Source organism: Mus caroli, chromosome 7, assembly GCF_900094665.2.
Source record: "Mus caroli chromosome 7, CAROLI_EIJ_v1.1, whole genome shotgun sequence".
NCBI classification, from domain to species: Eukaryota; Metazoa; Chordata; class Mammalia; order Rodentia; family Muridae; genus Mus; species Mus caroli.
The window spans coordinates 144,151,460-144,177,714 of record NC_034576.1 but is presented as its reverse complement, the minus strand read 5'-3'; the positions used below and the strand labels follow the sequence as shown (position 1 = coordinate 144,177,714).

General features: G+C 53.7%; 1 protein-coding gene across 14 annotated transcripts in view; it reads right to left on the bottom strand.

Annotated features, from left to right (window-relative positions):
* Positions 1 to 2,951: 2,951 nt before the first annotated feature.
* The window catches only part of Brsk2 (BR serine/threonine kinase 2), a 52,292-nt gene continuing 28,988 nt past the window's right edge, over positions 2,952 to 26,255 (bottom strand). The window contains exons 2-21 of one of the 14 annotated variants that reach the window (XM_029480029.1): positions 25,505 to 25,599; positions 24,073 to 24,158; positions 22,646 to 22,786; positions 22,216 to 22,332; positions 21,725 to 21,758; positions 21,414 to 21,482; positions 21,147 to 21,293; positions 19,757 to 19,788; positions 19,295 to 19,459; positions 19,000 to 19,097; positions 18,775 to 18,925; positions 16,806 to 16,871; positions 14,900 to 14,960; positions 13,864 to 14,071; positions 13,409 to 13,457; positions 10,148 to 10,271; positions 8,618 to 8,798; positions 8,452 to 8,541; positions 8,160 to 8,254; positions 2,952 to 4,726 (exon numbers count right to left, since the gene is read on the bottom strand). In XM_029480029.1, coding sequence (XP_029335889.1) covers positions 8,169 to 8,254; positions 8,452 to 8,541; positions 8,618 to 8,798; positions 10,148 to 10,271; positions 13,409 to 13,457; positions 13,864 to 14,071; positions 14,900 to 14,960; positions 16,806 to 16,871; positions 18,775 to 18,925; positions 19,000 to 19,097; positions 19,295 to 19,459; positions 19,757 to 19,788; positions 21,147 to 21,293; positions 21,414 to 21,482; positions 21,725 to 21,758; positions 22,216 to 22,332; positions 22,646 to 22,786; positions 24,073 to 24,158; positions 25,505 to 25,599 — 2,000 coding nt within the window. In that variant the 3' untranslated portion in view covers positions 2,952 to 4,726; positions 8,160 to 8,168. Of the gene's footprint in view, positions 5,139 to 6,307; positions 6,356 to 8,159; positions 8,255 to 8,451; positions 8,542 to 8,617; positions 8,799 to 10,147; positions 10,272 to 13,408; positions 13,458 to 13,863; positions 14,072 to 14,899; positions 14,961 to 16,805; positions 16,872 to 18,774; positions 18,926 to 18,999; positions 19,098 to 19,294; positions 19,460 to 19,756; positions 19,789 to 21,146; positions 21,294 to 21,413; positions 21,483 to 21,724; positions 21,759 to 22,215; positions 22,333 to 22,645; positions 22,787 to 24,068; positions 24,159 to 25,504; positions 25,600 to 26,255 lie in introns of those variants that run through there. The other 13 variants (XM_029480026.1, XM_029480031.1, XM_029480032.1 and 10 more) reach the window with 13 other exon arrangements.

Below are 26,255 nucleotides of genomic sequence, written 5' to 3'. Positions count from 1 at the left end.
GTATACATAGCAGTTGTGCATGCCACCACATGGATGGCTCCCTACTGCTCCTTGTCCCTGCTGTGGTGGTCTTTTCTGTACATGGAATAGGTCCATGAAGAGCTCTAGACCATCAGGGAGCTAACACTGGGGAGCACCCAGGCTGTGTGAATGACACAGTTTTGCTGTTAGAAAAATGTGCTCCAGAGACAGAGACCAGATGAACCTATGTAGCCCTTTGTTTGGACCTCAGCAAGGCAGAAAGGCTAACCTGGCCTGTTTAGCAGTAACTGACACCTTTTGTCAGCCCTCTTAATTAAAAGTTGAAAGTAGAGCATAGATGTGTGAAGGACTTGTTTGTCTTAGGGATTGAGTCCTATGAGAAACACAGGAGTTGGAGAAGGCTCTTGAATCTCACCAGAAGCCCTGATGAAACAGGGATGAAACAAGGTCTTTTGAGGCAGGGAGGTTTCCGGTGGAAAGCTAACTAGATCAGTAGTGGATGCTACTTTTCCTACAAACAGGGCAGGGCACAGGGCTAGAACCCTGAGCCATAGAAGATGCCTGCCACTGGCTTCCTGTTTGTCCTGTGCTTGGAAGCTTCTGACCTTGTCTGGCTCATTGGCCTACCAGTGTGGGAAGGGTACTCCTAGAATGGATAACGTCCAACACTCCCCTTTGACTTGGAGGATGCAATTTGAGGCTTCTGACTAGCAAGGTGAGGTAAGAGGCCTGGTTTGATACTATGCTAGGTTGAGACATTGGGACGTCAGTAGTTTGCTTATGGGATGGGATCCATGGGCAGACTGAGATAGAATAATGCCTCTCACATCTAACATGCCCAGGTCCTTACCCTGGAACCTGTGACTGTTACTTAGCACTGACAGGACATAAAGTTGCAGGTGGAATGAAGGTTATAAAAGCTGATATGAACATGGACGTGACCCAGGCCCTTAGTGAACAGTGTCCATAGCAGTGGGAGGGGCATCAGCCAGGAGAACTAGAAACAACAACATGGGGACTCAACCTGGAACTTCTGTTTGGAAGGCAGAGGCAAGGCCATGAGCAAAAGGATAATGGGGCCTCAGGAGCTCCAGGATGGCCTCCCCAGGTAGGAATACTCCTCCCTCGTCATTCTGAAGGCTCCACCTACCCTTTTTTTTTTTTTAAACTACACCAGGAGACTTGGGCTTATGGGTAGTGGTGTCGGTGGAGGATGGGCATTGAGCCTCAGGAGAATGAGACACTTAAGGAGCCATCAGCCAGGTTGGCTGTCCATAATGAGCCAGAATTAAGGTGTCGGTAGGAGTGTACAACAGCCAACCCTATAGTTGACCTGAAGGGTTTGAGGCCCCACCCTCCAAGGAATTGTGCCATTCTGCTCTTAGAAGGTACCATGAAGCCTGGGATGGCTCATTAGGTTAGAGGTTGGGTTTTTCCACATCTGAGGGTACCAGACTATGCTTCATCACCCAGGGTAGGAAGCATCCATTACTTCATTCCTGCCCACATACTTACTTCTATGCCAATCAAGTTTAGTCCTAACCTCTGGAGGACTTTTATATTTTAGTAGTTCTTATTTTAATTGCATTAGATTAATGTGCAGACAAGGGTTTACTACTCAGTGTGAATGGCACAAGGCCACGTCTGGTGCATCATTTCTTTATTTTTTATATGAATAACAGGCTGAGATTGCTTCGACTTATGTGCAATCAAGACAGCTTAGTGTCAGGAGTGGGACTGTAGATGAATCCTTTCTGAGCCTTAGAGGTGCAACAGTGTACATGTGGGAAGCTGCCAGGCCTGTGAAGTAAGCGCGTCTCAGTGCCCACTAAGCCTGATTGTAGACTCAATAGCCAGTGGGCCAGATGGAGGAAGATTGGGTGGGAGTGGGTTGCTATACTCAGCAAAGCAGATTCAGGACTACAGGAAGATATCTTAGCATCCTGAGCCCCAGACCCAGAGAATCAGGCACCTTTGGGGTCAAGTCCTTGCCTAAACCTGTATTTCAAGCAGTAGTTAACTGAAAAGCTGCAATTAGGAGCTTGGTCCCTTGTCCACGCTAAGTGCCTTCTGGGTATCTCACTTCTTGGAGGGCACAGTGACATTTAGAATTTAGCAAGGGTGACCCTAGCTCATCACTTCTTGTTTTGAGCTTGAGTCTGCAGAGCTATCCCCCTTGGCTCACAATGAAGCTAGGCAGAAGGAAGGCTCTTAGGCTTCTCTGACAAGACTGTGTGTTAACTAAGCCTTAGCTCCAAGGCAGGACTGCATTTGGGACCACTCTACTCTCAGGAGACACATGGTAGTGTTGGAGAGCATTTGGCTGCCCCCAACAAGGTGGAAGACAGCTGGCATCTTCTATGCAGAGGCCAGGTGTGCTATGAACTCCCACAGTGCACGGCAGTGTCCACCATAGAGAACCGTCAGCCTCCCACTGTCAGTGTGCCATCTAGTACAGTACTGCCACCAAGAAAAATGCATAGCTTCACAGACTGAGCACTTTGATCAGACTCCTAAGGACTGTCTGGCTTCCGACTCTTGGCATTTAAGACATGTCTTCCATGTAATCGCAGCAAAGAGGTGGCGATAAGGCCAGGGCAGCTAGCTGGAGTCACAGGTAGTGTGTTAGGGACTCTTGGGGAGAAAGTCTGAGTGCTAGGTGACTCCAAGCATATCTGGGGTGATAGAGCTACCGTGAAGAAAACAGCACACTCATTCCTATCTTAGCAGAGCTCTGCCAGCCAGTGTCTCTAGACTGTTCTTTCCCTATCCCTGGTTCTCACTAGAAGCCCACCCCTGATGAAAGACAGCCTAGAGAAACAGCCCTCCCTGATTAACAGACCCTAACACATGGATCCTCACCCAGGGGCACAGCCCAGACAGGTACAGTTGGTGACACAAGTCACTTCTAGATATCCTGTGCCATTTCCCATGCCCACCCAACCCGGACGGAAACCTTGCGTCATGTGTCTTTATGGAAGGAATTTATTGTTCCAGAACTGAAGTTGCTCACAGTTATTTGACAGGGGTTACACCAGATGGGGCTTGTCCATTTTTTGTGATGTCTGCGAATCCGCATGTGTCCAAAGTACAAAAGAGGAAGGCTAACGAGAGGTATTGCTTTCAGTATCCTGACACCGTAGATATGCCCCTTCCCACTTGTACTGCGTGGCTTTGCTGTTGTTACAGGTGTTTGATTTTGTTCTATGTATAGAAATCCCAGCCTGTGGTGGTTGAATGTAATAGAAGCATTAAAATCTGTACATGAGGGGAAGAGCAAAGGCATGCATGAAACCTGCCCCCAGCCCCTCCTGCTGCTATGCCGGGCACCTTGGGCCAGCTGGGAGGGACTGGCTCAGCCAGACAGAACGGAACACAGACAAAAGCTGAAGATGAGGGAAGTGATGTGGGCTTTGGTGGGCAGCAGGCAGTGGTGTGGGCCCCTTGCCCTCGCCACCTCCAAGAGGAACCCACTGCAGAGCACTCTGCTAACTCCATTTCTGGCTTTGATTTTTTTTTAAACTTTTTAATTTTAATTTAAAAAAAAAAAAAACAAAAAACAAACCGAGGTACTGCTGCCATCCTGTGTGTGAGTAGGGTGCCAGCTCAGGGCCTTCTACCCCTTCTCAATCAGACACCAAACCAAGATCAGCCTCAGCCTGATGCAGCAGAGAAGTACTGGGCAGTGCTTCTGGGCAGCAGGCACAGCTGACCAGTGCAGGCTGACGCCCTGGATCCTGAGCTCTCGTGTGGAACTGGAGCTGCTGCTAAGTAGTAATAAAACAACCCGGGACAGAGCTAACCACATTGTTCTTTAAATATATATATATATATATATGTATATGTGTATAGAAATAGCCAAGAGCAAGGAGCCGAAACACAAACTCTAGCTCTGCCCCAGCGGCCCCACCCCACACCCTTTTCCAAAAACAACCAAGAAAAGAAAGTTTATAAAAATATCTTGCAGGAATTCTTTTAAAGTTTACAGTAGCTTGCCAGTGCTGCATCCACTGGCTGGCTCTCCACTGTCCCCAGCCCCACAACGGCTCTGTCCTCAGAGGGAACCTGGGCTCTGGACCCACCCTGCCCAAGTCAGACAGACAGAACAAACAGACAGACAGACGGCAGGAGGGTGCTGCTGCTGCTACTCCTCCTTCCCTGAACAGAGAACAGAGACATAAAGAAACTCAATAAATTAAAACAGCAAATAAATAATACTGGTCTCAGCCCAGCTCCCTGGCAGCTCTGGAGCACCCAGGTCTTTTATCTCCACTTCAGCCCATGAGAACCATCACAGCTGGAGCTCTGCAGCCTGGCAAGGTGGAGCAATGGATGCAGATGAGAAGAGGTGGCCCTGCGAGGCCAACATGTGGAAAAGGCGAGGTGAGTGGCCCAGGAGGCCTCCAGATGCGGCGTGGAGGACAATCCATTCCCACTGCTTCACCCACCATGGTCCCCTACCCTGGAAGATGGTGGACAGGTTGTCCCTGCTGAGGATCTGGTCACTGGGATCCAGGGTGGCTGGGCGAGAAGAGGAACCCCTGGGCGGCAGGCCCTCCTCCCTTGGGCCATGCGGAGCTGCCAGGGGATAGGCAGAGGTGGTGGACAGTGGGCTAGCCTCTCTGCCCAGCAGCAGCAGCAGCAGGAGGGTGGTCCGCAGCAGCTGCCTTCGGTCAGCCAGTGTCCACACGCAGCACAGAGGATGGCCTCGTGGAGGTGACATGTTAACTTTTCGGGATAATTCCTGGTATCAGAGCGGAAACAAGCGATGCTGTCAGAGACAGGCAGAGACAGAGACCGCAAGAGAGAAAAGAGAGCAAGCCCAGCAGCCCAGCCTGCGGGCCGCGCCCTGGCCACTCTACTTTCCTCCCAGGCTTGAGACAAGGTCTGGGCAGGCAGGTGGGGCCTTGTCCACACAGGGCGGCAGAAGGCCACAGTCAGTGCTGTGTTGTGCTGTGCTGTGCTGTGCTGGGGAGGGACTAGTGTCTAAGGCTGCTCACGGCGGGCGGCGGGCGGCCCCATCTTGGCCATGTCCTTGCCCATCGGGTACTCGGTGTCCCCTCCAGGGCCAGCGGCCGCGGAGTCACCCAGGGGGGCGTGGGCACTCCGCTTGGCGGGTGTGCTGGGGGCCTGGGCCGCCTGCCCGTTCTTCTCGTCTGAAAAAAGTTGTTTAATTACGTCAAAGAAGTTACTCAATGGGGTGCCTGGGTACACAGAACAGAAGACAAAAAGAGAGAAAAGAAAAAAAAGGGGGGGCAAGGGGAGAGAAGGAGAGAAGGAGAGAAAGAACAAACAAATGAACGAAGGAGCCTTGACAAGAGAAAGAAAAACCCAACGAGATGAAGTCAGATGGAATGGCAGAGCAAGGACAGGCGGGTAGCAAGCAGGTTGGGCAGGCGGCCAGTGGGGTCCCTAGTGCCAGGAGCAATGCAGTGGGAGGGGCTGTTGCTGTGGGATAGACCCTTGAACTCCATACCTCCAAAGTGGCATGGGACATGAGGGCTGCTTCTGAGAACTGAGGCCCAGGACAGGCAGTGAGATTCCTCCCTCACCCAGTGTGGCCCCAGAAGTCCTGGGCCTCCCTTCCCAAGTGTCGGGGTCACATGAGCTGGCCAACCCAAGGTGTAGAAAGAGCAATAGAAAGATCAGGCCTGAGTTGGACCCTGGGGTTGGCTACTGCTTTATGAGTAATGATTGCTCTTGGAAAGGGTGGCCAGAGCCAGTGACCAGCAGCATACAGGGAGACCCCTGCCCTGGCTAGCACAGACAGTTCAGCAGCAGACAGACAGGATTAATGGTGGGTAGGCAGGCAGGGAGCTGGGGACAGGCAGCCACAGCTGGACTTCTGGTCCTGGAGGGCAGAAGTAATGGGTGACCCTCCACCCTCCTGGGCCTGTGCTTATTACCCAGCTGGGCCAATTGGATACTTCCAATTCCATTCCCTCACCTGACCTCAGAATAAGCCCAGGGCTGCATACCTCTCTTCTGACTGGCATGGTCTGTGGACAAGTGTCCACCTTGCCCTCCAGGGCAGTGCTACATGTAGAACCTTTATTGGCTTCAAGCACAAGGGCCTTTTCCTGCTCTGAGAGTTTAAGTCCTTCCTCTGCCTAGCCTGATTGTAGAGATGGGGACCAGGAAGTGAGTAGTTAAGACTACTCTTGGCAGAAGATGGAGCCCAGGGGTGGTGGGTAGTCCAATGCCTGTGCATACACAGGGGACCCAGGACATCCCAGGGACAGTGGGATAGCACTGGTCAGGGTAGGCTGTGGGCACACAGTGGAGTTGGCAGGCTAGGGGCCAAGTGAGCATGAGGAGTTCTTACCACATTTGGAAAGCCGCCCCGTCATCACTTCCATACAGTTAGTGGTGTCTGGAGCACAGAATGGAAAGAGGGAGGGAGAGAGTGAACAGGCTGCCCACCTGCTACCTGGGGCTAGCTGGCAACCTGTAGCCAGCCAGGCTGGGAAGGAGCAAGGTCCTGAGAGGGCTGATCCAGGAGTGGCCAGAGTCCAAAGAGCTCATAGAGGAGAGGGGCTAGGAGTAGGCAGGGCCCAAGAATATTGACTGGCTGGGAAAGAGGAGCTGAGCCTGGAGACAGGGTGATGGTACAGGCAGGCCCAGGGAAGGGGAGAGTTTGGAAGAGGCAGAGCTGAGAGCTAAGGTCTAGGTCAGAAGAAGCCTATGACTACAGCTGAGTGGGAGCAAGGTAGACAGCAGGTCATGCTCCAATAGCCAAAGCCAGAAGACTGGATTTGACCGTTTTTCCTGGTGGGCCTGTCTTCCCTGAGCTGGATAAACTCTTGCTTTGGCATAGTTTAGCAGGCCACCTATACCATGCCTGCAAACCCACTGGCTTCCATACACCCCTGTCTCTCCCACTGTGCTGGAAGTCCATACTTCTGTCTACCTCCAGCAGGGTCTTTGAAGCCAAGCTCATTGGACAAGGGCCCAGGACACAGAGACACAATGAGAGGGCATCAGGGGGACAGGCCGAGATTCAAGAATGGTTGGGAACCCAACAGTCTCAAGGGTAGGCGCCAGTACTGACGGTTAACTGAGTAGAACTGGTGGGTGGGTCCTGTGTACAGGCCACACCTGTAACACCTGGGACGTGGCACTGGGTGGGGGGTATGGTAGACCATCTCATAGCATAGGGCATGGAGAGCTGTCCAATATTCAGGAGTACAGGAGGGCTGCAGTGTCTGATTGGTCACCATGAGCAGAACCCCAGCAGTGTGCTAGAGACCTTGGCTTTCCTTGCATTAATAGTTCTGGCCTGCCTCTGCCTGTCATTCCTTGTCCTCGGTTTCCCACTACTGCTGCTGTTCCCCAGGCTGTTTTCCTCTTTCCAAGACGGAGGCCTAAAGCCCCAGAAAAGCAAGGTTGACTGAGTACAGTGCCCCCAGGGGCACCTGGCCCTGCTTGCTCGCTTTCTTCCAAGCAGAGTGGGTAGCTAAATGAGCCCAGGGCTGCTGAGGGCTCCAGCCCCACCTGCCAGAGGATGACGAGGCTCATGGTGGGAGCACATCCACAGGCAATGAAATGAGGATGGAATGGGATGAGGAGCAGGTGGAAAGAATCTACATACACACAAGGGACCCTAACAGCCCCAGCTATGGAGACAAGGTGAGACTAGGGCTCAGAGAAGCTGGCCCTGAGCCACATCCCATCTCATCTAGACTTCTCAAGTGCCTAAGCAGTCCCATGCCATATACCATCAGCCTGTCCCATTGCTATACAGACTATATCCTAGCTAAACTCTGACATACATGTCCCATGTGTGTACCTATGCATAGGGCCAGACACACAGGTACTCCTTTCTCCCATAACTACCAGCAGCCCAGGTGCCTTTCTTGAGCACCCTACTGGGACTAGAACCTCAGATCCCATCCTGCTTAAGGCAAAGCTCTGCTGGTCAGTGGCATTGAGGAAGGGAGCCCCAGTGCTTGTAGAGTGCTACAAGGGGAGCCCCAAGGGTCAGGGCCTTGGGCCCTGCTCCCAGAGCCTACTCAGGCTGCCCTCATGTCTAGCTGCCTAGGTGCTGACCCTATAGGCCTGTCTGGAGCCAGGCCAGATGAGTGGGCACAGGGTGCCCCTCTTAGGACAAGCCTGGCTCTTGCAGGAGGCCCTGCCCGCAGCCCCTCCCTTCCCCGGCAGCAGGCCGGACACCTTACCTGCCAGCGTCAGAGGCTACTCTCGTAGCTGGTGGCCACCTTCTGGCCCTTAAGCCCAGCACCCCAGCTTAGTCCTGGCGCTGGCGGGGGTGGTTCTACGGTGGACAAGAGGTGCCTTTCAGTGTGATGCAGCCCACCATGCCCGGGGAGGGGCCCTGCTCCCTGAGGGGTGCAGCACTGCTCAGGGCAGGGAGGTGGGCATCCATCCGTCACAGTAGGAGGCCATGTCAGTTTTCATACCTCCCATCCAAGCAGCACTAGCCACAGGCGCTGTGCTGAGCCCCCGCCTCACCTGACAGGTGCTGGGCTGATGGCTGGTCATGGGTGCTTAACAGCTGGGCCTGGATGGTCTCCACCACCCTCTTGAAGCGGCGACTGGGGCCTGGGGGAAGACTGGCTGTCAGGACACTGGGAACACCAGTGAGAGTCAAACACAGCCACCAAGTGGGTTGGCTTACCTGAGAGTAAAGTGAATGTGACTGAGTAGATGCCATTCTCCTTCTGGGCCTCTCCGCCCTCAGTGTAGGTGATGTCCACCTGGAACTTGACCGGCTTCTGGAACACTGCTGGGCCCCCTGTGGCCTTGTATTCAGCCCTGAAGCTTGTCTGGGAAATAACGCTGTGGCTGAGGCTGGGGATCTGCAGTGTGTACAGGTTGGATGTGAGAGCAGCCTACCAGCAGGCCCCCACTAACCCACTCCTGCAGAGGTGGCAACAGAAGTGCCAGCACTATGTAGGCACCAGACACAAACCCAGCCCTACAAACAATCTCCAGTTTTGAGAACCAAGCATGACAGAAAACTAACAGTCAGCGAGAAACTCACTTCAGAGCCCCCTTGCTCAGCCAGCCAGGGTGCACACTAGAACCTTAAACCAGAAGGGGCTAAACGGCTTTACATCCCTGAGTCAAGGGCAGGAATGAAAGAACATCCCAGCAGTGATCAGGGAAGCTATGGGGTGTGTGAATTCACAGCACTAAACTCTGGTCACATTGATGTGACAGTAGCAAGAACAAAACAAAAGCAGATAGAGTGACCCCGGCTTATAGGACTAGCCACCACGGGGAAGTGGATGGGAGCTCCAGGCTGATCTGGTAACCTGGGGCCTTGTGAACGAACGGATTCGATGGGGGTGAGAGACAGACAGCAGGCGCAGAGTCTGGCCAATCTCAAATACAACCACTCTATTAGAAGTGGCCTTCCCTGGCCTGAAGCTTCTAGCAGACATTCTCAGCTGTCCAGGTACCAGGGAAATCCTTCAGCTAAGGACTCTTGAAAGGATTCCAGGACAGAATGTCTAATGAGGCAACGGCACCATAGAGCAGGTACCTTCAAATAAATACTCATGAGAGCTATGACTCCCCTTGGCCAAAAGTTAGCAGACTAAGGCCCTGAGGTGGGAGGCACACACTGAGGAAAGTCCCAGAGAGTCCAGCTCAGCATACAGCAGCCCCACATAGGAGTCACAAGGGACAGGGTTAATTCTGAGAGTCTTCTGGGAGTTAGCCTGGCTGGAAAGTCTAATCTCCAGTTTTTATGCCTTTCTGCTTCTCAGAACCTGGAGGCATCTCAGGTTCTAGAACCTGAACCTAGAGAACCCCAGCCTCTACAGGGAAGCTGGGGCCACGGGAAGTCACAGACTTCAAGAAATAACATGGGAAACAGACTCTGGGCTTCAGGCCATTAAGTGGGTGTTATCAGAACCCTTGGTCACAGCCTCTTCTTGATTCGTGTGGCCACCTGTATGTCACCCTCAGTCTCAGGGAGGTTTTACCTGGAGACCAGCACACCCCAGCCATAGGCAGCTCCCCACTCCCAGGGTGCTGGGCAGCTCCCAGCAGGATGAAGGCCTAGGTAGACAGTGATGGTCCAGGCAGAACAAAAGGATGAGTTAGGTGTACACAGTTTGTGTGAATGAGAGGTCCTATGGTCTGCCTGGAGGCTGGGCCCATAGATGTGCGTGTCCACCTGACTCTGCCATGGCCTCACCGACAGGAAGGCATGAACGATGTCAGCCTTGATGGAGCTCAGGGGCTTGTCCTTGATCACCACAAAGATCTGCTCCTCCTTCTCCAGGTTGATGAAGTTCCCGAACCACGATTTCTTGGCCAGCCTAGGCAGAGCAGAGGCTGTCATGATGGGGATGTGATGCCTGGTCCACTTCTGTAACCTCCAGAGTGGCTGGNGCCATAGAGCAGTGTTCCCCACATCCCAGACCAGCCATGCGGCCCTTATGCTAACCTGACCAAACCCACTCCCCTAACTCCACAATCCAACACAAAGGGCAATCTCCAACTCTAAACTTGCCCCACAAAAAAGATAAAACCTAACCGAATACCTCTTATTGTAACAATAAACCAAAAGACTTAACCCTAACCAAACTTCTCTAGCCATAACCCCTAACCTTACCACAACATCCATAAACCTTTATCTATATCCCCAGCCTGAACTCCATGTCACTAATCCATACCCCATGTCTTTAACATGAACCCCTTGTCCCAACCTTCACCTTACAACCCTAATCCCAATTCTATGTTCTTAACAATAAATTTCACTCCAACATACACTCAACTGCAAGTCCTTGACTCCCACAGGATGTCTGAGTGGCACTTGCTAGACAGTCCACTGTGTAGGACAAGGGACAGGAGAGAGTGTCTAACTCTCAACCTCTATTTGGATCCCTACATTTTGAGCAAGCTCCCTCTACACCTTCCTCAAAGAAATGTCCACAGACTACTGGAAGCTGGTGCATGTTACAGAATCTGGTGAGGCTCTCTGATATTAATTAAAGATTGTGTGGCTCCATACTTGAGCTTGTAAGATCCCTGGTAGACCCTCGGGGTCAGTTAAGGAAGGACCTGCCCAGAGCTCCAACAGCCACAGGTCTGGTACATACTGCCCACTCAACTACAGGACTAGTTTTCTTCCCACTCTAGCTTGACATCGTGCTTGACCATGACTCCACTGCTGCCCAGCTGGCCGCAGGTGTCTGGCCAGGTTACACCAGTGACAACCCCAGCTCCACTGCAACATTCCTCACTGCATAGACCATCTCCTAAGGTGTGGACACTTTACTCTTAAGTATAATCTTCTGCTAGTCTAAGGGGATGAAAGGCAGATATCAAGCTCCTCAGCCTCACTGTGGGGTCCCACCCATTCCCTTCTAGACATGTGCATAGCTGGAGTTCTTGCCACCTTTGCTGACAGGATTCCCAAACAGCTACAGATACCTCAGTCCAACCCAACTCCATGACTAGTTTTCTTCCCATGATAGCTTGACAATTGGCAATTGGAAGACATTCCTTTCTAGCCCTAGAGACCACAAAGCACAATGCCCAGTGAAGTCCAGATCTCTGTTCCAGAGACCCTAGGGGAGGCTGAGCTGCAGGTTGTCTCAAAGCAATTCCCAGTCAACATGGCCAGGCAGACTTCTAGCTGCCTGGTGTAAGTACAGTGTGGGCACAGCCAGCCCCTCAGCCAGATGCATCTCTGTACCAGGGGCTCAGGCTAGAAACTGAGGGAAGTAGCAACAGTGGGATGGGGTTGGCTGTGGCCAGCATGAATGAGAATATCTGTGCTGGGCAGCACCAAGCCACCGTCAGTCTAGGCTGTATGAAGGGTTTCCTGGTTGCGACTCCCCCCCCCCTCTTCATTTCTAGGATGGTTCTTTTGCCTCTGTGGCAGACACAGACCCCAGCCCTTCTGTGTTCCTGTTGTCAGCTCTGTCCAGTGCTGTGTGTACAGGCCCCTGGTGTAGGCCCTTGTCCCACCTGTACCCAAGGCCCATGCCTGGACCTGGAGACCAGCAATGTTCAGGATTTTTTTGAAGCAGACAAGTGGTTCTAGAAAACAGAATTTCTGGCTGAAAATCACAGGTGCAAGCAGAAACACTTGGCTGGTATGGCACATGAGACATGGCCCAATCTGAACGAAACTGAGTGATCAGAGGGGACTGTGTGGCACTGGGTGACACAGCCCATGCTAGATCTCTGGTATCCATATTGCTGGGCCCTGGTACTAGCCTGGGAATACAGAATACTTGGTGTGAGCCATAGGGTGCATGAGAAAAGGGCCTAGGCTGGTAGACAAAACATGTTCAGCTTGGTAGGCTCTAGCTGACGGCAGCAGAGAGAAGGGGGGTGAACTCTATAGACTGCTGTAGCTCCCATGGCTTCTAGCCAGCTGGCTTGACATAATGGACAACCAAGGGAGCCAGTTCCTGAGATACCTCTCTTTTCCCGGCTATGGTTCTGTGGAGGCTATGACCAATGAGGGGCTCATGACAGAAGATGAGGGTGTAAAGCTTTCCTGAGCCAGTATGCAAGGCTTGAGAGAGTAAAGCCTCTGACAGTCTTGATCAAGAAGGAGGTGGACGCCAAAAGGCTTTTCTCAAGCTACGGTCACAAATTTCCTACTTTTCTAATCTCTCTATCTATCCATTCAAAACTTCTTATCAGAGCAACATAAAGGCCTAACCTAGTCAGAAGTGGTCCTGTGCCCCCAGAGTCTCAGGGCAGTTAATGGTGATCTTAGGTGTCTGACCTTCACCTGGACAAAAAGCATAGCAGGTACTTCTGCGACTTTCGGTTGCTAACACAGAGCAAGCAACTGCCCACAGGTCCTTACTGAGTGCTGGCAACAGGGCCGAGGCCTTTCCTCTTGTCTGGCCACTGTGTGAGGTGGCACAGCTACTTGATGCAATGGTCTTTGCCAGCACTTTCCCCTACCCTCTGACCCAGTCATATGACGTTTTCCTACTTTCACGCCAGTGGCTACCAAGGAAGTAACTACTGAGAGGCCACTGTGAAAGGTACAGAGAAGCCACACTGTACAGGTCCTCAGTGTCTGTAGGGTGGGTACACTGGGCCCACCCACATTCCCTTCCCTCCACTTGAAGGCTAGAGCTACTCTGTCTTTCTTAGACTTCTGCCAATAACCCTAGTGCTCTCCCTGGGTCCTGTATTTTGTAGCTGTCCTTCCTCCTCAGCACAAGCCCGTTTCTCCTCATGTCCAAACCCTCCCTGTGATCCCTTAGACTCTAGGGAAGCCCAGAACACACCCACTTGTCCCCAGCCAACTCTAGAGTTGGCATTTCTCATGTGGACAGAACCTAAAGTTCATAAAGACTCATGGGCTGAGTCAGGCCCAAGGGGTTCGGGCCAGGAACCAAAAGCCCTCAGGTGGTTATCCCCTGCCTGATGGGAAAAAACCTGGGCCCCTCTCTCATCAGCCTCAAGCAAAGCCACTTACTCTGGAGAGGATTCTGGGGTCAGGTTGGACATCTCCTCTGGCGTGGGAACTGTGCACAGGAAAGACAAAGGCAAGGTTGGTTGTTGCTGCAGGTGCCAGTCTCAGGACCACGCCCATTTTGTCCTCACCTCCCCACCCCCACCCCCACCCCCCCACCCTCTGCTCAGCTTGCTGTCAGAGCTCTGGTGCTGAAATCCCATTGTGCTTCTCCAGGCCCCAGATGAGCAGAGGAAGTGGCCCCAGCATAGCCTAAGACCTGTAGTCTTCCTGACCACCCGACAGGCCTCGCTGAACATAGCTGCCCAGAAGATGATAGAACAATTCTGGGACAGACTCAGAGGCCAGTGCTTGTGGAGAGGCCCACAGACCCGCCAGCTGTTGGCATGTTCCATCTGAGCAGTGCAAGACCCCCTGTGCAGATTCCACCACCTACCCAGCCCCATATCAGTGCTAACCTTGCAGTTTCCGGCGGTGGAAGCGAGGTGAGCCCAGGAAGCTGTTCTTGATGGAGTTCAGTCTTGTCCGCCAGGGCACTCCTCCAACACTAGGGCTGGATGGTGGTGTGGGGTTGGGTGTGCCAGCTGGGCTCTCCTTTGGCGTGTGGACAGGCGTCCCTTTGGGGGTAGGAAGGGGACTACCCCTTGGTGAGGGGTGAGGGGTCACCTGTATGGTGGGGACAGATTTGGTGTTTGGTTCAGTCCCAGTTGGTAGGAGCCGGGCAGGTGCCGCCGGCAGGGTGGGTGGCCCAGGGGACAGGGCCAGTGGAGTGCCAAGGCTGGCTCCAGGAGGCTGGGTCTGGGTGCAGGCTGGGAGCGGGTTGGACTTGGTGCCCTGCAGCGGCTTGTCTGTCAGCTTGGCCTTGCACGGCAAGGTCTGAGTCTTGGGGTTGGGCCGCAGGGCGGCCTGTGGAGAGAGGATGTGTCCTGGCCGAGAGGTGCTCCGACAAGCTTCAGGCTCCGAGGAGGTGACCAGGGGGCAGGCCACATAAGGGAGCTCAGGGGGCAGAGGGGGCAGGACAAACTTCCTAACAGGCTACAGTGACGCAGAGTGACGTCAGGAGGGGTGGCCGCGAAGTGGAGCCCATGCCCACCACACCCACATGCACACATAGCAACCAGGATCAGCGATAGCATTCAAGCAGGAAACCCAAGCAGGACCAGAGGGAGGGGACAGACATGGGGAAGGTTTGCCACAAAAAAAAAATAATAAATAAATAAAATAAATAAAAAATAAAACCAAAACAACAACAAAAACAAGTGACATACAAGAAAACGGACAACACAAAACAAAAGAACATGCAGTTAGCCAGAGCCCAGCAGCAGAGCAGCAGCCAGGAGGAGCCCACAAAGGAGGCCTGTGTGCAAGGCAGAGATGGGGCTTTTTCCCAGTCTGTGGAGGCCCTGCTCCCCACCCCGGGTTCTCTAACTGGGGTCCCTTTTGATTTCCTGAGGCTAGCTCTGTAAGTGAAGGCTTAGGAGGGTAGTCACTCACCCGAGGACTGCTGAGTGGACTTGTAGAAAGACCTGAGGACGCACCACTGATGGATCGAGATCTGGGGGAGCAAAGCAGAACGTCTGTCAGTTCAGCAGAGGGCTCCAGCTCCTGCCCCCTAGTTGGCCTTTCCGGGAAGCGTGGGGTCCTGACCCGGAGCTCCAAGGCCGAGGAAGGTCTCTAGAGGCACAGATGTGTCCCAGGGCCATCCTGCTGACCTTGGCTGTCACCACCCAGTATGTATCCAGGGTCCCTGGGGCTCCTCCACACTGAGGAGCCACCCACCATCGACCCCGGACAAGGTACAGGAAAAGGTACTAAGTGACTATCAACAAAAGTCCACAAACACTGTGGACAGAGATGCAGAGATGCAAGGATACGCTATGGGGGGATTCCTGTGAACTAGATCCAGGCTTATGCAGTCCATGACCCCAGCACCCAAGTCCAGCCTCTTCAGGGCTGTGCTATACAGCATTCAGTATATGATTCACTACATGGGACTTGCCCAGTCCTTTCACATCCACAGCTACCTACAAGAGAAGCCCAGGGCCAGCCCATCGCCTTCATCTTAACCCTCTATTGCCCCACTGGGCTGAAGACCTAGCCTGCAAGTAGCAGGGAGCAGGTACTAGCCTAGCCCTATGTGTCCGTTATAACATGATGAACAGCTAACTGCCCCACAGATCAGAGACAAGGCCTTCCATCCAGCTCGCCATGAGAATGGACACAAAAACACAGGTTCACCCCTGGCTGTGGGACCTGCCATCTTTGCGGGGGAGTGGGGAGAAGTGGGGTAGGGTGCAGCCACAGGACAAAAGAGGATGAAAGAGCATTAGACCAGTTTGCACTGCTCTGGCCTGCCCGCCACTAACCACACTATACACAATGGGTTTCTGGTTCCCACCAAGGCAACACCAATCTCTGTTGGCTCCTTTCCAGCTCCTAGAGCACCTGTAACTAGAACCCTGTGTCCATGACTTCCAAGTCTCTCTACTTACTGCTAAAGGAGCCTGAGGAACAATGGAGACCCATGGCCAGGGCAGCATGCCTTAGTCAGGGTGGTACCAGGGCTCCCCACTGGAACAAAGGTCCAGATGTATAGCTGGGAGCCAGTCCCTGAGAAGATGGAGATGGGATAGAGATACCAGGAGCCAGGGGAGAGGGGACACAGCCACAAGCAGTGAGGCCTAGTCTAGGCCTTTGATCCCACCATGCCAGACAGAAACACATTGCTGGGCACAAGGGAAGAAGAAGGGAAGCTGAGGCATAAGCGTGGAAGCCACATCAACCTCTCTGTCTAGTGATGCTGGAACTGAGCTGCAATTTGTCCAAAGCAGAAAAGACGACTCCAGCCCTGAGGGAAGCCAAGTAGGCAAGAGGCAAGCAGGAAAGGGCATAGGCAGGTACAGGGACAGTATGGAGCTCAACTGGATGTGGCTCAGCTAATCAGCAGCACACGTGGGCAGCAGCTGTTACTGGCCTACTGCCACCTGCCAGGAGCATAGGACACTTAGCCACTTCATCTAAACTGGCCAGCCCTTCTGGGAATAACACCAGGGCCATCTGGATAAAAGAGTGGCAGGGGGTGGCAGGCCTGCAACCATAAGGCAGGTCTGTGCAGGGTGCAGGGCAGTACCCATTGTGGGCCTTTGCAAGCCTTGAGTATGAGGGCCTCTGGCTTGGACTGGCCATGGGCCTTGCCCCAGCAACGCCACCCCTCCTTGCATCCTTATAGCTGCCCAGGCCAGCTCTTCCCCTGGACTGCTAGATAGTTCCATTCCCAGAAAAGAGAGGTGGAAGTGTCTGTCAGTAAGCCCTGCCTCCAGGCCCGCCTCTGTCTGCGGGGCTCAGGCAGGAGTCCTGCATCTAGGGCTGGGAGGGCGGATTGGATGGGCAGGGTGTATACCTGTCTTCTTTGCTGAATTGGGGATGGGCTTCAGCGATATCCAGGCTTTTACTGAACACTGCTTTACTACAGCAGGAACAAAGCGAGAAAACAGAGTTACTGCCCGGCCACACGCACGCAGGTCAGCTGCTGGGCCATGTGCTACCTGGCCCTCCAAGCATGGCCCACCAACCCCAAGCCAGGGGACAGAGATGAAGAGAGAGGAAGGGGACAGAAGCCACAGCACAGCCTGCCCTGGGTGACCTTCCAGGTAGGGAGGTAGCCAAGCTTAGAGATGTCTAGACTCAGCACCAGCCACAGGATCCCTTGTCCCCACCAGTGGTCCCATCAGAGCCCAGTGTCAAGTGGCAAAACCAGAGCAGAAGCAGGCTAGATGTTCCAGGACAAAGGGTCTTCCAGATACCCTTGGAGACAGATACTATCCCACAGATGGGCCCACCCTGCAGCACATAGGCCTGGAAGCTCAGGGCTGAGTACTGACCCTTTGGGGTTCAAGAGAGGCCAAGGAAAGGCAACCATCTCTTGAGTACATGGTCTACACTAGAGCTACTGGGAGAACTATGCTGAGGTGAAGCATATCCATAAGAGGCAGAACCCAGAAGGGTTAGGTAAGAACATGGCCAAGAGGGAGCCCTGCTGTCCCGCCTTGTTGCCAGAAGCCAAGGGATTGTGAGCCATGGCTGGCTAGAAAGTTGGAAGAAGTTTCCCAAGGAGTGAAACTTTGAGGCTGGAGCATGAGCTAGCCTGGATCCATGGGGAGGACCTAGGAGGTCTGAGATACCAGCACACTAAAGTCAAGGTAAAGGAAGTGCTATCTTGATGACTACCTAGCCATGACATGGCTCCCAGTTACTGACAAATTCAGGGGCAGAGCTGGCTCCCAGCAGAAAGAATGGGCAGTGGGTACTTCATGCAGAGTACAATGCTGACTCTGCGGGCAAGGCCTGTGGAGATCCCACAGGATCCAGCTCAGGCCTGTTGACAGATAACCAAGCCCGCCTGCCTGTTAGGGTGCTCCGCTCAGCCAGGGCCCGGATTTGCAGGCTCTAAGTGCCCTTCTTCTCAGCACTCTCCTGCCCACATTACTGCTACTGGACACTTGGAGATGCCCAAGCACCAGGGAGGGACGAGCTTGCTGGGCAGGGGTCTCTGAACAAAGCTGTACCACACCACAGTCCAGCTCAATCCAAATCAAAGGCAGCCAAGCACCAGGAAGGGACAAGCCTGATAAGCAAGGGGCTCTGAACACAGAGGCACCGTATCATAGCCCAGCTCAATCAACAACAGTTCAGCCAGGCACAGCTCAGCCCAGCCTAGTCCAGTCTATCCCACTTCAGCTCAGCCCAGTTCAATTTGGTCCAGCCAGTCTAGTTCAATTTAGTCCAGACCAGTTTATAAAGTCCAGGCCAGACCAGCTCAGCCCTGGCAAGCTCAGCACAGACCAGTTCATTCCAGTCTAGTGCAGCTAGATACATAGAGCTAGTCCAGATAAAACCATCCAGTCCAGTTTAATCTAGGACAGTCCAGCCAGACCACACAATAATAGTTCAGGCCAGGCCAGTCTAGGTTAATCCTGGCCAGTACAACACAGTCTAGTCCATCCTAGCTCACCCCAGTCTACTTCAGTTCTGTCCAGCCAGTGCAGCTCAGCCCAGTACTAGTCAAATCCAGCCAACCCCAAGTCAGTTAAATATTGTCCAGCTTAGCCTAACCAAGCCAATCCAGTCTAGTCCCTTTCCCCACAGGCCAGCGCAATCAGCTCAATCCAGTGCAGCCCAGCTCAGCCCATGCAGCCAGCCAGCATGCTTAGCACAGTGAACTCCAGCCCAGTCCAGTGGCCTCAGTCCAGATCCCAGGGATAGTGGGCAGAGACAAGCAAGGCCAGACTAAGGGTAGTAGGCTAAGAACCTGGTACTGCCCTGGCCTGGGCAACAGGAGGGAGGCTTGGGCCCCCAGGACAGGCATATACCTCTGGCCATGCTGGGCCATTTCAATGGCTCTCCGTGCAGGCACTGGGGAGCCACCATCTGTCACACTGAGCACTTCCATGGACTTTCGCTCAGGTCGCCGCTTGCCATGCCGGTTCAGCATCGGGGAATCCACGCGCTTCCGGGGAGGGTCTGTGTAAAGACTGGGGTCAGACTGGGCCATGAGCCAGAAACAGGAGGGATGGGATAGGGTGGAAGCTTTGTACCTATCTCGTTCCTGGGGGGCAGGTCCTCATCCTCATGGCTTGGATACCGTTCTTTCCGATCCAGGAGGAGGAAATAAATCATCTTTTCCTGATTCTCCCTGCAGCAGGCGAGAGGCGCCAAGGATGGAGATGTGGTGACATGGGTGCCTGACAGTGGCCTTGCAGGGACTCTACTCTGGCTATGGCCACCTACCTTAGAGGATCCACAGGGACCAAAAAGGATGCCCCCTAGAGCAGCTAGACCTTGGGACATGGAGCCCAGTAACTAAAGCACCCCCACACCACCCCAACGTACTCCTCAGATAGCAGGTCCTGCAGCAGCTTGTTGCGGTCTCGGAAGCAGCCCAGTGAGTGCATGCTGTCCAACACATCAGGGTCAATGTCTTCCAAGCTGGGCAGTGAGCGGATCTGCACCTTGCGTGGGATGGGCTGTTCCGGCTCTGGCTCATTCTTGCCACCTCTGTGGACGACAGGGCACCCAGCAGCAGTCACTCATTTCAGCCTACCCTGAAACCATTCCACCCACCCTGAGGTGGCCAGGAGGGTGCGAGATCCACCCTTAACATTAGCCCAAGTCCTGATGCTGTCCCTGCACCCTGCCCTGCAAACCTCCTGCATCCTGCAGCAGCCGCTCAGGGAGGTGGAGAGTGAGGCTAGGGCAGCCCGGAGCTGGCTGGCACCCTCCCCCCTTCCTAGCAGGCCCTGCAGGCCACAGCAACAGGCAAAGCAGGCGTTAGTGGGCAGAGAAGCTACTTACATATACCATATGTGTTTCTGAATGTGCTCTAGCTACAAGGAAAGAGAAACAGGGGGTTAGTACCAAGGGGAGCCCACGTTAGGGGGTAGGGGGCCAGAGTGGGAGAATAGGAGAAGGCAGGGCAGGGGCTGCATTCTCAGAGGCCCAGGCCAGCACCCCTACTCCTGCCCCTACCCCAGATGGCAGAGGAAATAAAGCCAGGGAAGAAGAGGCTAGGGGACGGGGTCCACGGAAAAGAGAGGCAAGGAAGCAAGCAGCGCCCTGGGGCACCTGTCCTGCCTGGTTGGACCCTCCCAGATCAGAGGGCATCATGTGAGGAACCAGTCCAGGAAGCAAAGCCAGGCGGCTGGGAGGGGCTGGGTGCAGGTGCGGGCAGGAGGCTGGGGTAGCCCATTACACCTTTCTCTCCATCCTGACTCAGAGACAGGGACAACTTGCTTTGTGGGAGAGAGCAGATGATATCTCTTCTAGAAAAGGCCAGCCCACCAGGCATCTTGTTTCTCTTACATAGGCAGATGCTGTGTGGCTCAAAACAAGCTGCTGGGGCTTCCCCCACACCCTTGTCCACCCCATAGCTGATGGAGCTGGGAGGCTCACATTGACAGGGGGCAAACCACAAGGATGTCAGAGGGGCAAATGGCAGTAAAGGAGGGCAGACCCTCCAGAGCTCACCTGAACCAACCACTCATAATCTCGGGGCTGCTACCTACCGTACTTGCGTTCCTAAGATTTGTGCACAGGACCTCTATTCCTGAGCATACACACAGTTTTGTACAGATCACACACACACACACACACACGGACACTCACATGCAGCTGTGCACAGCCACATAACACAGTACGCACATCTGCATCCACATACTGCTATGTGTAGGTGACTCACCTGAGGACTCTGCACACAGCTGAGGACAGGCTTCCCAAGCTAAGCAGATACTATTCCTCCCAACAGCTGGCCACAGCCCTTGTCACACACACAAAGACATGCATAGTTGACACACACATGAGTACTCACCCTCTGTACAGTTGTGCATATTTTTCCCACAGCTGGGTACAAACTCTGTCCACACATACCTGGACACACATGGTGGCATACAGAGACCCACACCTGAACCCGTCCATCTGGTACAACACAGACTCACACTGATATACGTGTGTTATGCCTGCAGCACATAGTCAGTCACACACAGGTGGGAAGCCCTACCCTTAGGGACATTTTCTCCCTAAAGTGCCCAGGAGCAAGTGCCAGAGATGGACGCTTGAGACTCCACCAGTACAGGGCTGAGGAGAACAGGTCCAAGAGACCGTGTGAAGGGACAACAAGAATGCACAAGGGCCTGGCTCCCCATGGGCACTCAAGTTCTGAACAATCAGAGGGGTAGACAGGACGCACCGTGAGGCGCCGAGCTGCATCCACCTCAATCATGCCACGCAGGAGACTCTGGCAGTCTGGTGGGATAAAGTGTGGCATGTGGAACACACCACGCTTGACCTTCTCCAGCAACTGCCGCAGGTTGTCATCATCAAAAGGCAGAGCCCCCTGTGGGTAGGCAGGACAGCACTCATCATGGGTATAAGAGAAGGCATAAGAGGAGGGCTTTGGGAGGGGGTGTGGGGAGGTAGAGAAATGGAACAAAAAGGTGAGGCAAGTGGGGCTCACCACCAGCAAGGCGAACAGGATCACACCACAGCTCCACACATCTGCCTTGCGGCCATCATACTTCTCGCCCTGTGGAGGGGGCAATGCCAGACGTGGGCAGTGTGCAGGGTAGGGGCATCTAGTAGGCGATGCCAGGTGTTGGCAGTATGCAGGGTAGGGGTATCTAGTGGGGGACGCCAGATGTCAGCAGTATGCAGGGTAAGGGTATCTAGTGAGCGAGTGGGTCTGAGGGAAGGCAGCTGAGCCATGTCTAGCCCAGTGGTAGCAGGATGAGGGGCCCTTCAACCACAGGGACACTGGTGGCTGCTTACCCGAATCACTTCCGGACAGGCATAGTGTGGAGATCTAAGGGAAAAACAGAAGGTCAGTGGGTAGGAGGCCAGGGTACACAACCCAGATCCTTATACCCTCCCTAGGCTTTCTCCGCATGAGCTCTGCCCTAGGAAGCCTGCATGTGAGGTCCACAGGCCATGGCTGGGCTGGCTCCAGGAGGCTGAATGGCTTTGAGACCAAGTCGTCCCAACCTAAATGCCCTGTATCTTCTGATAGGGGATGGAGGTCTGGGGCCTTGGGACTGCTCTGCTTAGACCCAGGAGAGAAAGCTTAATGAAACTGTGCCCTGGCTCCCACCACTGAAAGAAGATGCTTGTGCCAAAGCATCCCCATATGCTTACTCTAAGGACAGGGGTCCTGCTCTCTGCCACAGGCCACCAGTCTCAAAGCTTGTCCAGTCTGGGCAGAAGTGGCTGTGGTATCTACCCCCAGGGCCATGTCATGGGTCTGTGGGGCACCACTCACTCACCCACAGCTGGTCTCCAGCAGGCTGTCTCCCACCTGCAGGGATGCCATGCCAAAGTCTGCAATACGGATGTTGTTCCTCTCATCTAGCAGCAGGTTCTCTGGCTTCAAGTCTCTATGGCTGGGGAGGAAGGGCCAGATGAGCCTAAATGCAGCCTGTGCCCACTTCCCCACTCCCACTCTTGGATGAAGACTGCTTCCCTTTTCAAACTCCTGTTAGTGGGGCAGGCCCATGACATCTAAGCATATAATATACAGGCAGCTAACACCGAGTGGTCTTCCTGGCCTTGGTGACAGGGATGCTGTGTCCTCCTGCCCTTGACAGGAGTGAAGCCTAAGTGGGCTCCTGGTTACCTTTCAAGGCCTAGACAAAGCCCATAAGAAGCCCACCACCCTTGAGATGCAGGCCTGACCCAGCCTGGCCTGGCTCGCACCATATGGAGTGGCTGTGACAGAAGTCCAGTGCAGAGATGATCTGCCGGAAGAACTTGCGGGCCTCCTTGGGGGTCAGCCGGCCCTTCTTCACCAGGTAGTCGAACAGCTCTCCCCCAGACACGTGTTCTAGCACCAGGTATCTGTGGAATGGGGCAAGGGGACATCAGTGCCAGCATCATGACCTACCCTCCTGCTGTCTAGTCAGAGAAGCCTCATGCAGAGCCCAGAGTAAGGCCCCAAAGAGGGCCCACCTGCTGTGGCTCCTAGTGGCTTTCGCACCAGGCAGCTAGGTTCTAGTGAAGATTATATGGAGCCCTTCCCTTGTAGCTGGGCAGTGGGTCAGGAAACCACAGAATGGAGTGAGGCTGATCCGACAGGGCCTGCCATCTCCTTCCTGCCCAGATTTGCATCAGCAGAACCAGGGGGGACTGGTTTCTAGGGGAAAGTGCAGGTAACTTGGGGGTATCGCTCTCAGACCCTGGGATCTCATCTGTATAATAGGACTCACGAGGTAACCAAGAGGATACATGGGCTACAGCCTGATGAGCTCAGACTGAACAAACTCAAGATAGGTAAGGCCTCTGAGATAAAGAACAAAAGGGCAGCTAGTGACACAGTTGGGAGCCATCTCAGTGACAGGGATCAGTTGTACTAGACATGAATCTAGGCTGGGTGGGGACCTGCTGACAAGAGTCAAGTGATTAAGCCTTGTGGGATCTAGTAAGAATTAGGGAGCCAAAACAGATCCTACAGAGAAACCACACCAGGACCAGAACTGGGGGACACATCGGGAGAGGCTAGCATTGCCTCAGTAGAGCCCCTCCCCAGTTCCTTTCTGACCATCATGGAGGTCCAGGATTATCAACTGCCCAGCCCCCAGGCTTATGGAGGCTGGTGACCTGCCCATTGATTCCCCACTCCCACCACACATCCTCAGCAAAAATCAACTCTTCCTTCGAGCTGTTTCTTGTCACAGTAACTAATACTGCAGCCAGACTCACCCTCTAGGTAGTGTCCAAGGTACCTTACTCATGGCCCTACTCCCTGGCCTCCTAATGGCCCTGGGAAGCTATAGATCTACCCTCTTCCCACACAGTCTCACTGAGCCTGGGCCTTAGTGGGCAGAGGGAGTTGAGAGACTGTAGTGCCATAGAGGGACTACTCAGTAGGGGACAGTATTAGGAGGGAACAAGTACTACTAGCCCTAGACTCCAGATCTTCCTCCAGAGAAGTCCTTCTCAGCATTGGCCTCAAGTTAACAGCCTGGAGACCCCCAGGAACACTGGCCACAGGTCTGTAGTCAGGGCTGAGAGCCCCTCAGCTGGATGGCAACACTAACACAGCCAGCTCTCCAAGTGCATGTGTGGCCTGGGCCTCTGCATCCCCCCTCCCCCCTCCCCCGCTCTCCAGGCCCAGCAATACCTACAAATATTTTTTGTTTTCATAGACGTCATGCAGCTTCAGTACATGTGGATGCTCGATGAGCTTCAAGATGGCAATCTCTCGCTCCACCTGCAGAGAAACCATGTCACTGCCCGCAGCCAACCACAGCCCACTCAGGCCTTGCACAGGCAACTCGAATTGTCTCCTATGGTTGTGACACTGCATTTGGGGCTGAGCTGCATAGAAGGGATATCTGCAGTTTGGACCTTGCTATCCCAGAAGGTCTGGGAAGAGCCAATGCCAGGACAGGGGTTTGGGGCAGGGGTTCTGCATCCGTTGGCAGTAGGGACCAGGACAGAGCTGGAGGTGAGTGTGCTTGCTGCTGTGTGTATATGTGTAGGGGCTGCCTGTGTATATAGAGGGCTGCAGGTGCATGCATATGCAGGGTGTGGAACTGTGTGATAGGTCCAGTGCAAGAACTCAGGCTCCTCTTCTACAGGCTACAGGCTATCACCATTTTTGAAAGGAAATATGGCGTCTGTTCTAGTGTCTCCCACCTCCAGATCTGTTTCTGAGTTTAAGTCTAGAACTTTGATGAGCACAGCTTTGCCCATTGGCTGCCTTGGCCCCACAGCTACTGGCAAGGAGAAGCTACTACTCTGTGGGCAGGTACTAACTGTTCATAGGTCTTACCATCCCCAAAGCCCCAAAGCTATAGATCTACCCTCTTCCCAGTCTCACTGAGCCTGGGCCTTATTGGGCAGTGGGAGTTGAGAGACTGACATTGTCCCACAAAGGAACTACTCAGTAGGGGACAGTATTAGGAGGAAACAAGTACTACTAGCCCAAACTCCAGACCTTCCTCCAGAAAAGCCCTTCCCATTGTTGGCCCATATGTCACCTCCATATGGTCCCATGTATACAATGTCCACAGTACTAAAGCCCTGCCCTATATCTCAGGGACACTGGACTGTGGAATATACCCAGCCAATCTGTCTCCAGTTCAAAACTGGTCAGTCCACCAGTGCCAAAAGTTCTCCACTTTACCTAAGCTGTTATCTTCTCTTGTAACTGCCACCCACTTAAGTCTCTTAGCTTCTCTACACCAAGAGCTGGAGCCTATCCAGCCCTCTTCATGGCAGTCTGGTCCTGACAAGAGGGGTCTCAGAGGCCAGGGGTACTTCCTCATTCTAATCAAAGAACTGGGAGCCAGTCAGCTGCTCCAGCATGTTGGCCTCAGTAACACCACCGTCCATTGTGGGCCTGTTCTCCAGGCTAACAGGGTCAAGGCACATGCAACTGTTCCTGAGCATGGACTATCCCAGGAGCCACGTGGGATTGCTCCAGCAGGAATAGACAGGACTCCACGGGTTCAACTGGCATTAGCATAGGACAGAGCCCATTCATGTTAGTCCCAGAAACCTAGGTCCATCCCTCCAGGTGGTGACCCTTCTAACCCCAGCCCACCGCCTCACCTTCATCAGCACCGACTCACTGAGCTTCTCACGGTTGACGATTTTGATGGCGACCTTCTGGCAAGTGACACAGTGGATTCCCAGCTTCACCAAGCCTGTAGGAGAGAGGCCAGATTCAGCCCCAGCACCACATCATGCCCACCTGTACCCATCTGAATAGGTCTGACCCCTATAGAATCATGTGTTTGAAGGCATGGCTCATGGCTCGTATCATTAGAAGGCATGGCCTTGTTGAAGGAAGTGTGTCACTGTGGAGGTGGGTTTTAAGTCCTCCTCCTATGCTTAGGCTCCTCCCTGTGTGGAAGAGAGCCTTCCTCTGACTTCCTGCAGGAGACAGATTTCTGGCTGCCTTCGGATCAAGATGTAGAACTCTTGGCTCCTCCAGCACCGAGTCTGCCTGGATGCTGTCATGCTTTCCACCATGATGATAATGGACTAAACCTCTGAACCTGTAAGCCAGCCCCAATTAAATGTTTGCCTTTATAAGAGTTGCCATGATAATGGTGTCTCTTCACAGCAATGAAACCCTAAGACACTATTTTAGATAGCAGGGACCTCTTCCTCACTTGGGAGCTCTGTACCCTGATTTGCAATTCCCAAGCTGTTCAGAACCTGGCCATTGATCACCTTGCTCACTGATCAGAATGGCTCATGGAAGATGCCATTCCACCAAAACCAGAGCTCTCCTGAAACCTGAGGTCTTCATGCACATCTGCCCTTCCCAGGTCACCAGAGCCCTTCCTCCAAGCCA